This window comes from Cetorhinus maximus, chromosome 14 (genome assembly GCF_964194155.1).
Source record: "Cetorhinus maximus chromosome 14, sCetMax3.hap1.1, whole genome shotgun sequence".
NCBI classification, from domain to species: domain Eukaryota; kingdom Metazoa; phylum Chordata; class Chondrichthyes; order Lamniformes; family Cetorhinidae; genus Cetorhinus; species Cetorhinus maximus.
Window position 1 is genome coordinate 94,466,885 of NC_135892.1, and position 13,956 is coordinate 94,480,840.

The window sequence follows — 13,956 nt, forward strand, 5'->3', positions numbered from 1 at the left end:
CTATATTGGGGCGTGGGGGATTTAAAATTTAGAAGGATTGCAGTACAAAACTGGTCAATTGAGAAAGAGGTATTTTACTCACTTAAATATCACAACTGGACCACTTACCACCTCAGATGGACCACAATCGATTAAGAACTATTTTAATAGTCCTAACCTAGAAAGCAGGGTGCAGTTAGGCACACATCTGTAGTGTTAGTGGGTTTTGGCCTGCCCCTTCATTGGATTTTCTGACTCAAGATACTCTCTACTTATGCAGCTTGATCTCATTGTATTTTTTCTTCTGTAGTATGGTACAGTGACAGACTTTAAAGTATAGTGTCAGTAGGAATTACAAGATATTAGGATATTTATCCAGTTAGACATTGCCCTCTGGACCTCAATTAACCATTGACCTGCAGTACCTCATTCCCAGACACCAGAGTTTGACTGGTAAATTAGGTCAATCACACACTCAGTAACACAAAGCACTTTTGAATCCAGTTTGGCAGTTCCGAAGCAGTTTCGGAATAGTCTATTCCAAGAATTGAAACTAGCCTAAAAAGAAAAAAAAAATTATTTTATATAGCAGTGTTCATAGCCACAGAACATCTCAAATATGCTTCACAACTAATGGATTATTTTTGAAGTGGAGTTGCTGTTATTTTGTAGGCAAATGCAGCCATCAGTTTGCACACAGCAAAGATCCACACACAGCAAATGCATGTATTGCCAGATAATCTACTTTTGATAATGTTGGTTGATGGGGAGGTGCTGGGGATTGGTGGCTAGGGCACAGAGACAATCCTGTTTTCCTATGGAAGTTTTTGCTTAGATCATACGAACATACGAACAAGGAGCAGGAGAAGGCCATTTGGCCCCTCGAGCCTGCTCCGCCATTTAATAAGATCACGGCTGATCTGATAGTAACCTTAGATCTGCATCCCACCTACCCCCGATAAGCTATCACTCCCTTGCTTACTAAGAATCTATCCACCTCTGCCTTAAAAATATTTAAAGATTCTGCTTCCACCACCTTTTCAGGCAGAGAGTTCCAAAGACTCATGACTCGCTGAGAGAAAAAAAATTTCCTCATCTTCGTTTTAAATGGGCAACCTCTTATTTTTAAACAGTGACCCCCCCCTCCTAGTTGTAGATTCTCCCACAAGAGGAAACATCCTCTCCACATCCACCCTGTCAAGTCCCCTCGGGATCTTACATGTTTCAATCAAGTCACCTCTTATTAATAACTAATCATGGTTCATAGTAATATTTTAGAGGTAATTTTTAGTTCTGGGAAGATTAAGGTTAATGTAGAAAATGGGATAAATGCAACTAAGGAAAAGAAAAGTGTTATGGTAACACTGGTGCAAGGAATAGACGTGCAACCCAGAAAGCGCTATCTAGAGCAACCCACATGCTCTACAAGTTCAATAGGCGTCAACTTGCTAGACAGCTCATGGGGGCGCCATCTACATGTTTATGCTCTCTCACTAGGGAAGAGCTGGAGTGGAATTTTCATACTAAACCGTCAACACCTAACAACCAAGCGAATCTCAGTAAATTCGCTAAATACTCTGGTCAAAAGGACGACAGGTTGCCAATGAGGCCTATAGAGGAAAAGGAAGGATGAGTACTGTAATCCAGGGGATTGATGAGAAAAGCTCAGCAGGCCCAGGTGGGATGAACCTGGAAGTTATCCAGGATATTCATAAGAAAGACGCTATGAGACTTCCCCAACTCTTCTCTCTATTGTTGAAATCAGACGTAATGAAAACATTGCGATTCTCGAAAACATCATTTAAAGGAGCTAAGAATAATTGGAAGGACCTTGCAGTTGTCTTTGTTGCTCTCGCCAAAACATTCGACTCTGTTGGACATAACTTACTTGGCAAAGCATTACGCAAAATGAGTTTACCTACAGACATCATCCCGTTGGTCGAAGATCTGTATTCTGATAATACCACAGTGGCCGAAGGAAACAGAACTAAGACCTCTGCAATAAAAATTGCTGGGGGGGGGTCAAGCAAGGCGACTCCCTATCACCAATTCTATTTAACATAGCATTGGACCCAATGGTATGCTCCCTGGAGAAGGCCAACTCAGGCATTTCTATGCACCTGGGTGGCAAAAAAGTCAACTGTTCTGCATTGGCCTTCGCTGACGATATTGTCCTCCTAAGCGACTCCCACGCTGGAATGGGACGGAACCTTAAGCTAGTCCAGACATTTTGCGATAATATGGGACTAAAGAGCAATGTTTCGAAAACCAAAGGTTTCCACTTTACATGTAGGGGAAAGACCTTTTTATACAACCATGGCAAAAAATAGAAGCTAAGGAGTGAATCCGTATCCTACAACCCCCCAGGAGAGATTGAGAAGTACCTGGGTGCCTGGATGGATCCTTGGACAGGCATGACAGAAGGGGACTGGGAGGAGAAGTTTAAGACCTGGATGGGAAGCATACAGGCAATCTCCGACCAATACAAAGAATTGAGATATTGAAGACACATGTCGTCCCCAGGCTGCATTTCCACTTGATCCTCTCCAAGGTATCACAGAATACACTAGTCAAACTGGATCAGATTATCAAACATGCCACAAAGCAGTTCCCTCACTGCCTACCCCATGTAACCAATGGCCTCCTGTACTCTAGTAACAGGAATGGAGGGCTTGGCACGCCCAAGCTCAAAGTCCAAATTCCAGCTGCGATTATTCGTAAATGTGTTGCACTTGAAATATCTATGGATGTGGTGATACGGGCGTCCTTCGAATCCTGGGGCGAGAGAGACAGTGATAGGATTAAAAGATTGCGAGAACTTAAAGTTCTCAAGGAAATTGATGATTTCCTACCAGAGAAACATGGCTGTACCCCAGCAGAGGAAGATCTCACTGAATCTATCTTGGAAGCCGCATCCATCTCGGACATCCAGGCCCGGGCCAGACGAAAACGGATGAGCAGTTACGGTGCTTGGAGGGAATGGGAATTCGCAAAATAGTCAAGGCTTACGAGCTAAGGAGCTGGTATTTCATATTACAAAAATGACAAGATCCCAAATACTTGGATTAAACCTGTCTGCCATATCAAATCGTCCCACCTTTACCAGTAATTTGTTATTATGGGCTAATTTGTATCCCACACAGTCAACCCTGACTCGGGGCCGGCCATACATGATCAAAAGTTGCAGGAGGTACGAGGCCCTTTACAAATCCCTCGCCCATATTTCTGGATTTTGCCCGTTTTGTCAAGAATGCTGGAATTAAGTGCCATTATAAGATACTGGATCAGCTGCATCAATATATCACCAAGTACGGCTGGGGATCATACCTGGAGCGTAGGCTTACAGCCAAAAACTGATCCTTATGGAAACCTGACATAATTTTCTGCAAGGGAACAAAGGTTGCTGATGTAGCAGTCCATTATGAGGATGATAATAAGGCACTTGAGAAGGCATGGGAGGAAAAAAGACAAAAATATAAACATCTGGAATTAGAAATTATGGAATTGACCGGAGGCCTTGAGCCCAAATTCTTTGGTTTTGTACTAGGTGCAAGAAGGAAATGGCTTGAAATGAACAACAGCTTTATGCAGATCCCGAACGATATGCGTCTTCAATATCTCAATATCTGAACGTACAGAAATATAAGTCTTTTGCCCGACAAATATCCAGACTTGTGATAGCCTTAACGCTTGAAATTTTGCAAATTTTTAGTGACAGATATAAAGTATTAAGACTCTTTGCATCGCCCAGCATTGTGCTGGTGACGACACACACCTGCCCTTGGTACCAGGGTCCAGTGTCCCGATTTTGGAAAGCTTTGCATATCCCAATCCCTGTCCTCAACCTAAGATCAGTGTGGCTAGCGGCTCCCACTGTGGAACGCTAGAGGTCTACAAAACATGGAGGAGCCATGTAAAGACTTGGATAAGTCACACGTGTGAGTGCCTTATTGCACTTAAAGGGTTGGGGACATGTTGACTTAAGGGGTTAACAACTAGAAAGGTAAGATCATAAAACAGCAGGTAGGCCAACTTAGCTGGAGAATTGAGATGAGGTGTCTGCACTGCTTGCAAAGAAATGCAGCCCAGAGAGTTGTTTTGTTTTGGGAGTTAGAGCTCCAATTAGTTAAAAAGTATTCAGTAAGCCCTGGAAGGCTACATCATCTTGGAGATGGGTGGAGCTTAAGAATATTCTAGGATTTCAATTTATCTGTGTGTTTGTGAGGGGAGTGAGTGTTCTGCAGCAGGGATAAAGGTGCTGCTGTTAGCAGGCTCCAGGCAGCAAAAGCATTACTGTTAGCTGGCTCTGTGTAATTGGGACTCAGGAGAAGCCCCAGGAGCTGTTTGATTGCTCTCTGCAGTTAGGACTCAGGAGAAGTCCTGGGGAGCTGAGAAGGTGGCAGAAGGTTACTGGTCCATGCTGAAAGGGTTAGGGCTCAGAAGAAGCCTTGGGAGCCATTTCTCACCTGGTATAACTAGGGAAATTGGAGCTTGCTGAAATCCAGGGGCCATGCCAGCCCAGTGAAGCTAGCCAGCTATTAAAGAGCTGAAATTACACCTGTAAGTAGAGGCTTGAGTGCAGACCTCTTGTCAAAGTTATTACTGAATCTGCTTCCAGCATCCTTTCAGGCAGTCCATTCTAGATTATAACAACTTGCTGTGTAAAAGAAACTCTTCACATCTGTACACAATTCTTTTGCTCCTTCAAAGCTGCAATAATTATTTTGCTTCTATTCACAGCGGTTTACCTCTGCAAGCGGACAATGCAAAATAAAGCACGGCTCGAGTTAGCAGACTATGAAGCCGTGAGTACCCTTTTGATTAATTTAACTTGAATGACGGCATTTACTGACTATTTGGATAAGCACTGAGTGACTCACCAAATATATGAGTATCATCATCATTAGGTACTTAAAAATATCTCTCACACTTCAGCTTTTAGAAAATGCCTCTCAAGCTTTAAAATAGTTTTGAGTTTGAATTTTAAATTGCAATGAACTGACTAATGCTCAAATTATGAAGTGCACGTTAAATGAGTCATAGACTAATTATTTTAGGACTGTTTTTCATCCGAGATCCTATTATGTGATTGTATGAGACAACCACAAACAAAACCTTGAAATTTTTACAAAAACTGCTGAAACATATTGCACATGTCAAAACACTTTCAGCAGAAAACAAGCCCCAATTTAACAGATTAACAATTCAAATTACAACCATTTAAAAAAAAAATGTCACTCCTCTTTGAATGCAAAAAGCTCAGTCCTAGCAAAAAAGTTTGCTGGGGCTATCGGTTAAAGGCAACAGAGTGGGATTATGTGAATGGCTCTTCCAGAGAGCAGGCATGGACAGAACAGGTCGAATGGCCATCTTCTGTGCTGTATCTACTCTGTGATTCTAGCACAAAAGCCAAGAAATTGCGACAATCCTTTGTTTAAATACCTATGTTTGTATTTTGGGACCATGAAGAGGTTATGGCATGAAATATCTGCCAAAGCGTTAGCACACAAATGACATGTGGAAGGAATTGGGCTCAAACAATACCTGATACCCGCTCACCTGGTTTTCTGATCTCACTGCACCTGCTGCTGTACTACCATATTGACAGAGAGGAAAAGATACCATACAACCTTAATGTTAATGTATTAAATGCCAGCTGCCTCCATTGGTAGAATGATAAAGATTTAACAATCTATTGCAATCTATTGAATATGCACTTCCGATGCCAGTGATTTTAGTCCACTGAATCAAAGAAGTTAATAGCACAAAAAGAGCCCTCTTAGCTAATTGTGTATTAGCTGGATCTTCATTGGAGCAATACAAAGCTAGTGCTACTACCTTGATATTTCCACAAAGTCCTGTATCTTCCTCTGCTTCAAATATTTGTCCAATTTCCATCTAAAAACTGTAATTTTCTCTGCCTCAGTCACACCTTGTTACAGAGAATTCTGCGCTCCAACAACCCTCTGTGTAAAGACATTCCATCAAAACTTTCACCTCACTTAGTGGCAATTTTAAATTGATGACCCCCATCACTGACATCTCAACCTCAACTCCTGACTTCATTACAGCCTTGGTCCAAACATGGACAAAAGAGCTGAACTCAGGCAGTGAGGTGAAAGTGACTATCCTTGACTTCAAAGCAGCATTTTACCCAATGTGGCATCAAAGAGCCCTAGCAAAATTGAAGTCAATGGGAATCTGGAAAAACTCTCCACAGATTGGAGTCATACCTACCACTAAGGAAGATGATTATGGTTGTTGGAGGCCAACCATTCTACATTGCTGCAGGAGTTTCTCAGGGTAGTGTCCTAGCCACAACCAGTCGCATTTCAGTTGCTTGATCTCTGTCAGAAGATCAGAAGTGGGTATGTTTGCTGATCATTGTATAGTGTTCAGTATAGTTAATGACTCCTCAGATAGTGAAGCAGTCCATCCATACAGCGGTCCAACCCTCCAGGATTGGCCTGTTGTCTCCAGCAATTGAAGATCATTCCCCAGGACACTGCTGCATGCAACCCTGGAGAAAAATCATCCGGACATTAAAAAAGGTTGTTTTTCTGTCATTTTCTTTGACATTTCTTTTCACCAGATATAAAAATATTGAAAATGGGAGGAAAAAGGCTGTTTGGTTGGCAGTCAAGCATCGTCCAATTGGGTAATGAATCTTTCTGATTTCCAATTGATGTAGGAGGGCCACAAGAATGGATGTACTGGCTGACTAATGGCTGAAGCATAGGACAAGTGATGTGATGAAACCTCCAGGAATACATTTAATCACAGTAGGCAACCCCAATGCAGGAAGACAACATTTAGGCTTGAGCTGATAAGTGGCAAGTAATATTTGCACTACACAAGTGCCAGATTTTGACCACTTCCAACAGGAGAGAATCTAACCATCTCATCTTGACATTCAATGGCATTTCCATCGCTGAATCCCCCACAATCAACTTCTTGGGGGTTCCCATTGACCAGAAGCTGAAATTGCAGCCATGTAAATACTATGGCTACAAGAGCAGGTCAGAGGATGGAACACTATCCACTTTCCTGGATGACTGGCGCTCCAACAACACTTAAGAAGCTCAACACAGTCCAGGACAAAGGAGCCTGCTTGACTGGCACCCCTGGCACCACCTTCAACATGCACTCCCTCCATCACCGACACATAGTGGCAGCAGTGTGTACCATTACAAGATGCACTGTCACAACTCACCAAGCCTCATTCAACAGCACCTTCCAAACCCATGACCTCTACCATCTAGTAGGACAAGGGCAGTAGGACAAGGGCAGCAGACACATGGGAACATCACCACCTACCTGTTTCGCTCCAAGCCACACACCATCCTGACTTGGAACTAACCGCTGTTCCTTCACTATTGCTGGATCAAATTCCTGGAACTCACTTGCTAACAGCACTGTCGGTGTATCTATGCCAGATGGACTGCAGTGGTTCCCCAAACCTTCTCAAGGGCAATTAGGGATGAGCAACAAATACTGGCCTTTCCAGTGACGCCCCAATCCCATAAAAGGATTTTAAAAAAGGAAAATCCATATTAAATCTCTTATTAACATTCTCTGCTATACTGGAAATAGTCCCAATTTCTCAGGGCTTTCCTTATGATTTTTGCTTTTCGTTCCCATCCGAGTGAGTCTACACTCTATGGTCTCTCTGTATTGGCATGGTATTGGTACTGTGTATGGTCTTTCTATAGTGGGGTGCCCAAAACTCTCTTAACTGTCACGTAACCAATGTTTTCTACAATATTTTTGTGCTTTATGCTCCTATTTATTAAACCCAGAATGTAATTGGCCTTTTTGATGGATTTTCCCACTACTGGCTATACTGGGAATTACTGGCTATTTGACTAAGCTTTGATTTTCAATTTAAGCTGTATGTTCCTAATATGAATTCAGATTCAGGATTTTTAAGGCTTACTGTTCAAAGATCCAGCATTCTTTTTTTTCACTTTTAGTAAGTATTCAGACATTAGGGGATTGTGGGGAAGGGGTGGTGGTGATGGTCGTTGTTGAAATTGGAGGTGAGCTTGGAGAGGACATGAGGGAAGTTACAAATGAAACTAGATAAAAATCAAGGATAGGCCAAGGAGCCTGGAGGGAGGTTTGCTTGGGAGGAAGGGAAAAATGGTATAAGAAAGATGCTGCTGAATATTTGGTCCATGAGCTCCTAGCACACTGTTGAAGTTGAGGCCTTATGGGTAGGGAGAGGAGCTTAAGGGGTAATGAAGGAAAGAAACCAAGGCCTATCTTTGCTTCCCAGGATGATCGTTGAGTAGTGGGTGATTTTGGGAGAGTAGAGTGTGAGGTTATTGTGTGACAGTCAGCTAAACAGTTGTGCACCAGATATGTGTAATCTTGGGCTTCAAAGAGCATTGATAAGAACCACAACAGGGCAAGCAACAATGGTTGTAGAGAGTTAAGACCTTACTGGCCAGAAGGACATCAAGGTGAAGATTTGAATGTGGTTCAGCAGATCACCAGCTGCAGAAGTCATATGATAAATGAAAGGCCAAAGGCCAGGCAACTGGAAATTTGAACATGCAGTTGTAAGTGACTTGCAGAGATTTTTTTGTTGTGGCAGATGTAGAGGAATTGCGTTTGTTGGGGTTATGCGTTCTGAAAGGTACAAGTGATTGAAGATGGCCTTGCCTTTGGTTGAGCCCGTGGAAGTGGAGAAGGCATGTGATAGCAAGCCTATGAATATAGGTAGGAGAGCTCACACAGAGGAAGAGGTTTAGGGAGGGCAGAATTAACATAATGTCAGAAGTGAATAGCTGTGATTTTTGGAATTTGTGGTAAATTAATGGTCAAATTAGTGCTCAAAGAAGCTAATGGAAATCTTACTTTTACCCTTTGATGCACTGAATTAGAAATTTAACATTCACTTCCGAACTTGGTATTACCAAGAGACGTTGAGTTATTTTATGTTAACGTTCAGAGTACAGGCACCGTAACTGTAACTGTCCTTACTGTGACTTTATCAATAATGTGCCTTTATATCAATGATGTGTCCTGAGATTGTGCCTAACTTCATATATAGAAAAAAACTACTGTGCAAAATGAATTTAATATCATAAAATTTACCATTGCCTTGCTCATTACCATGATCTGAAGTATGTCAGTAAGAATAACTAGTACAACTCAGAGATGGATAGGTATGTCCCCTTGGCTACAGTACAGTGACAGATAGTTAAGAGTTTTGCTAACAGCAGTAACTTTTCATGAATTCAAGTACTTTTAAGCTGCAAATAGTATCACCACAAGTCCCAGCCAGAATGCAAATAATTTGGTAATTCCATTATCAAACAGCCTTGGAAAGCACAAGTGACTGGAATCAATTCTATGCACATAATTTGTTTGTAACTATCCTCCACTCACCACAATTTACAGGAGAAGTCGTCCCATTTTTATTAGAAGATTGCTGTTGTTTCAATTGTGAGTTCTGTTTGCTGTAGTTCACAGAGACTTTCTTTAAATAGACTCTGATTGCTGTAAACTTTGTTTGCTGTAAGTCATTAAATTAGAATTGTTCATCTCCAGTCTAGTGGCTGATACACTGGTGTCAATAATTACTGATCGTTTTATGGAGTTGGATGTCACTTTTGCTGATCATACCTTTAATACAGGCTGTTCAATTTGTAGGAGAGCTTGGCCCGTCTACAGAGAGCATTTGCTCGTAAATGGGAATTTATCTTTATGCAAGCAGAAGCACAAGCAAAGTGAGTATAAGAGAGTTAATTCTATTTTTGAAGCGGTATTTTCCTACCTTGTTCAGTTCTCACCAAGACCTATATATTTATCTGGCTTCACCTCCATTAACTTCCTTGGCTGAAAGTGCAATAGTTTGAAATCTTAGCATTCCATCTCATACTGATCTAAGATGGGAATTCAGTCCCACAACTGGCCTATCACCAAAATTGTCGCCTTCTGTCCCTGGAACATTACCTGCCATTGCTGAAATCCTCAACTATATCTTGGCCATCTCAAGAATAGATTTTTCTGTGCCTAGCTTCACTGGCCTCCCTGTCTCTACCCTTCACACTCATCGGCTGGTTCAGAACACTTTATCACCCGTCTATGTCCAGATAAATCTTTGAATAAATATCGCCCTTGTACTCCCTAAACCGCGCCCCAGCAAATTGATTTCAAGATCCTCACACTCATTTTTTAATTCAGGGATACATATGAACACTCACTCTCTGAATCTGGATTAACCCACACTATCAGAGGTTAACCTTTAAGTCAGAAAACCCCTGCTCTGTGTAATTCTCTTCTTAAATAACTCTGCCTTACTCCCTGTATTCAAATACCTCCTAAAAAGAGCCTGTGTATTTAATCTCTCTACCCCATCCTTCCACAATAAATTCTACTAATTCCTCCTCAATGCTCATTTTTAAAGATCTTTAGAGTGCTATTTTTAACTTGAGAAGCGTTACTTAATAAATGCAACTTTTTGCTGATTTGGCGAAGATAAATAAATGCTATTATCACACTATTCTTTTTCACAGAGTTGATAAGAAAAGGGACAAAATTGAAAGAAAAATTCTTGATAGTCAGGAAAGAGCTTTCTGGGATGTACACAGGCCTGTGGTAAGTAACCTCTGGATATAAGGTTCCTCACAATCTAGTCCGATCAAATGACCCCACCTCTGAACTCACCTTGAGGAGAAGCATTGAATTCCAGTCACAATTGCTCTTTGGCATATGCTATGCCTTGAATTTGTCCTCTGTAATTAGCCTTGGAGGCAAGCTACCTCTACATTGGCAGTAAGTCAATATTTGAATTTTTTTTACAGAATATCTGAAAGTGCAAAGTTGAGTGCTATCTTTAAATTTTGTCAGTTTATCTTTTACTGATTTTTTGCCCAGAAATGTTGCCAGCCAGAAATTAGTTGCTGGAATTATCATATTGAAAATTGAGATTTCAGTGCATGTTTTGCGTTATTTGGTGGATGAAGAAAAGATGAAAAAGGATTGTATTGTAGGTGACTTACCTCACTTATTCTGTAACTGGAAAAGTAGTGCTAAGATTGTGAAAGTTTCCTGATCGTATACATTGACACCTAAATGTGTACCATGCCCTGGAATGTGTGTATGTGAATGAAAGAACATCATGCATTATGCAGCTAGGCTGAGTTTGAAGGAGGAGGCCTTAGCATCATCACACACATCCTGAGAACAAATTAAAAATGAGAATGATTTACTGTGTGAAGCCCTTTTAAAATGTGAATGTGCCAAAGAGTGAATTGCAAAGTACAATTGATTAAGGTACAGGACGCTACAGAGATCAGCACCAAATATGGAGTGGATTGATAGCCAATGCTCTGTGACATGCATAATCTGCCACCCAACTGTGAAATGGTACTGTTAAGTAGCTTTAATTTGGCAGCTTCCTTAAAGTCTGCAACTCTTTCTGTTACTATGCTCTGGGAACTGTACAAAGCTTTGACCCTGACCACCAATTGTTGTCAGCTATGTTGTATTTCTCTAGACATGGCACCGTGGCATTCCAAAACCAGCAGTCTTCTGACACCCGCCTTTTTCAGCAACCTCCACCTTGTGAATAGGATGGTTTCAGTCCAATGCCTCACCAAGGTGAACTATGCTTATACTTTGGAATAGAGAGCTTCCCCACTTTTTGTATCCAGTGTCATATATTGTATGCCACAGGCATTGTAAAGTTCTACTTGATTGCCAACTTGCAAAGCGAACCTCATTGCCAGACTGGTAGGGAGCATTACCATTATATTCAGAGTCTGTCTGAATGCTGTTGCTAGATTATTGCAAGTTGATGGAGGACTATGGATGGTTTTGTTCTATGTGCTTGGTCCCTTTTGCATCTGGATGGAGCCCGCAGAATCTCCATTTTCATCCCATCGAGCTGGACTACATTGGAAAATTAGTCCCAGCAGAATTCAAGCGCATGCCAACAAGCTTACTCAACCAATCCATATTTGCTAGTCTACCACAGTTACTTTGCGTCCCTATATTGGAGGACTCCTTAACATTTTGGTATAAAAATAGAAGTATCAAGTTGTGATGATAATAAGATTATATTCATGTTAATTACTACAATTTTTAGTGCAATTTCTTTTTAATCAAGAATGTTGCTTAATAACATATTAGGTACATTAGAAACACATTAAACTATTACTAACTGAATCAACAGACACAGACTTTAGAAAATTGGAATAACCATTTTGCTGTTCCAAGGACTGGAAACATGAAAGCCAACAATGAATAATTCAACCTCTCTCACACCTACTGAAAGTTCATTGAAAAAACACAGCTTAAAAGAAGAAAATATTCTCCTTATGAATAAAAAAATCTTTCTTTAACACAGAATACTTAGAATCCCTCTTCTGGCTAATAGGCAGTTTACCTAAGGTGAAAACTGATTGATTATTATGATTACAGTCGATAATCATGTTCCTTATTAAAACAATGTTCTTACTGATTCTGGGAATTGCACGTTGAAATGTCTGGTTTCAAAAGCAGTGAGAAAAACTTTGATTATATTGTATCTGCAAGCAAGTTAACTGTCCATGGGTGGAATGAACAATGCACACTTGGAAATAGGGATAATAACCTATGCAAAAAGCTTGGAAGGATGGCCAAAAGTTATTAATTCTCTTTTGTAATGTAGCCTCAAGCCTCAATAGGTAAACCTGAAGGTAAAGTGTTATCAGCTCCATCACACAGTAGAAAGAACATTTGATAATGCTCAGCAATATATTTTACAAATAATATTGAAGTCTTTCTTTAAGAATTGGTATATTACTAGTACCATAAACTCTCAATGAGTCAAATCCCAGGGGAACTGCCTTGAACTTCAGGTTAAGTAGAGCTTCATGATAGCTGTGGAGGCCATTGAAAGTCTATGTGTTTATCGCACTTCTTTTTTTGTGAGATTTAGCTACGCATCACATGTCCTAAGCTCAGTGCATTTTCGACACTGCAACAGGGATGCATCTCACATGGCACCATACCTAGGCCTTGAAAAAGACCAGAATTTAGCACTGGAAGAAGCTGGTAATCTTTGTTTTGCTTAGCTGTTTTCGGACATGAGAGATACAGTCCATCAGGTCGTCACCTTTTTCACAGGTTTCATCAAACTTGCACGCTTTACATGTTGCTTCACAGAGAAATCTCGATGTGAAATAATGGTTTGTCCAGTGTTTAATATTTGAGCATGCTTGGGTCTAACCACTCAGCGTAACTGGTCGGCATGGTCACATGACCCCTGGTGGAAGAAGCTGGCTTGCTCGCGCTACAGAAGTACCTCTTCTGCAAAAGATTTCGGCATTATTTTTCTTGACAGCGCCAAACAAAAATTCGGCTAAACCAGACTGACCGTTGTGGCATTTCGACAAATCACGGGCATTGTCCTATTGCTTTTGCTATTCTGCAGCTAGGAATGGTTGATAACTTCAATGCAAATGAAATATCGTGCCATCTGAGTTTGACTGCTCGAGATTTCAACGTAAATTGATACAATGTAAGGTATACTCCTTTGCAGCAATAGTATTTGGTCAGTGTTACAAGACACGGGGGATGCATTTGAATATATTTAAATAATTTCCTCACACTGCATACTTCTATGATGCATTCTCGTGCATCTAGTTGTTGCATCCATTGGGAAGGAGCAACATAATATTTATGATGTGAACATGAAAAATGTATACCTCAGAACAATTTATTCACTAACAATATGTTTTGAGAAGGACCAGCAACACTTTTCTGAAGTGCAGATCGGTGCTAATGGTATGCTGTTTCAAGAAGCCTGTAAAATTTCATTAAATGACCTTCAGTGCACTTTCTGCATGACTGAAGATGGTCAGAAAATTAGAGCAAAGTGAAGAAGTTACTGTGTAAGCCAGTAACTTTAAGAGTTTGAGAATTAAATTATTAATAAAGGTTGAGAAATTCTGCTCGTTAGCACCCTACAACAAGTGCCCT

The 13,956-nt window shown here is 40.8% G+C and overlaps 1 protein-coding gene across 5 annotated transcripts in view; it reads left to right on the top strand.

The window, feature by feature from the left end:
- Positions 1-13,956, top strand: part of rgs7b (regulator of G protein signaling 7b) — a 458,499-nt gene that overhangs the window by 380,719 nt on the left and 63,824 nt on the right. For all 5 annotated transcript variants that reach the window (XM_078557261.1, XM_078557263.1, XM_078557262.1 and 2 more), the window contains 3 exons: positions 4,720-4,784; positions 9,640-9,716; positions 10,506-10,587. In XM_078557261.1, the coding sequence (XP_078413387.1) occupies positions 4,720-4,784; positions 9,640-9,716; positions 10,506-10,587 (224 nt within the window). The remainder of the gene's footprint in view (positions 1-4,719; positions 4,785-9,639; positions 9,717-10,505; positions 10,588-13,956) is intronic.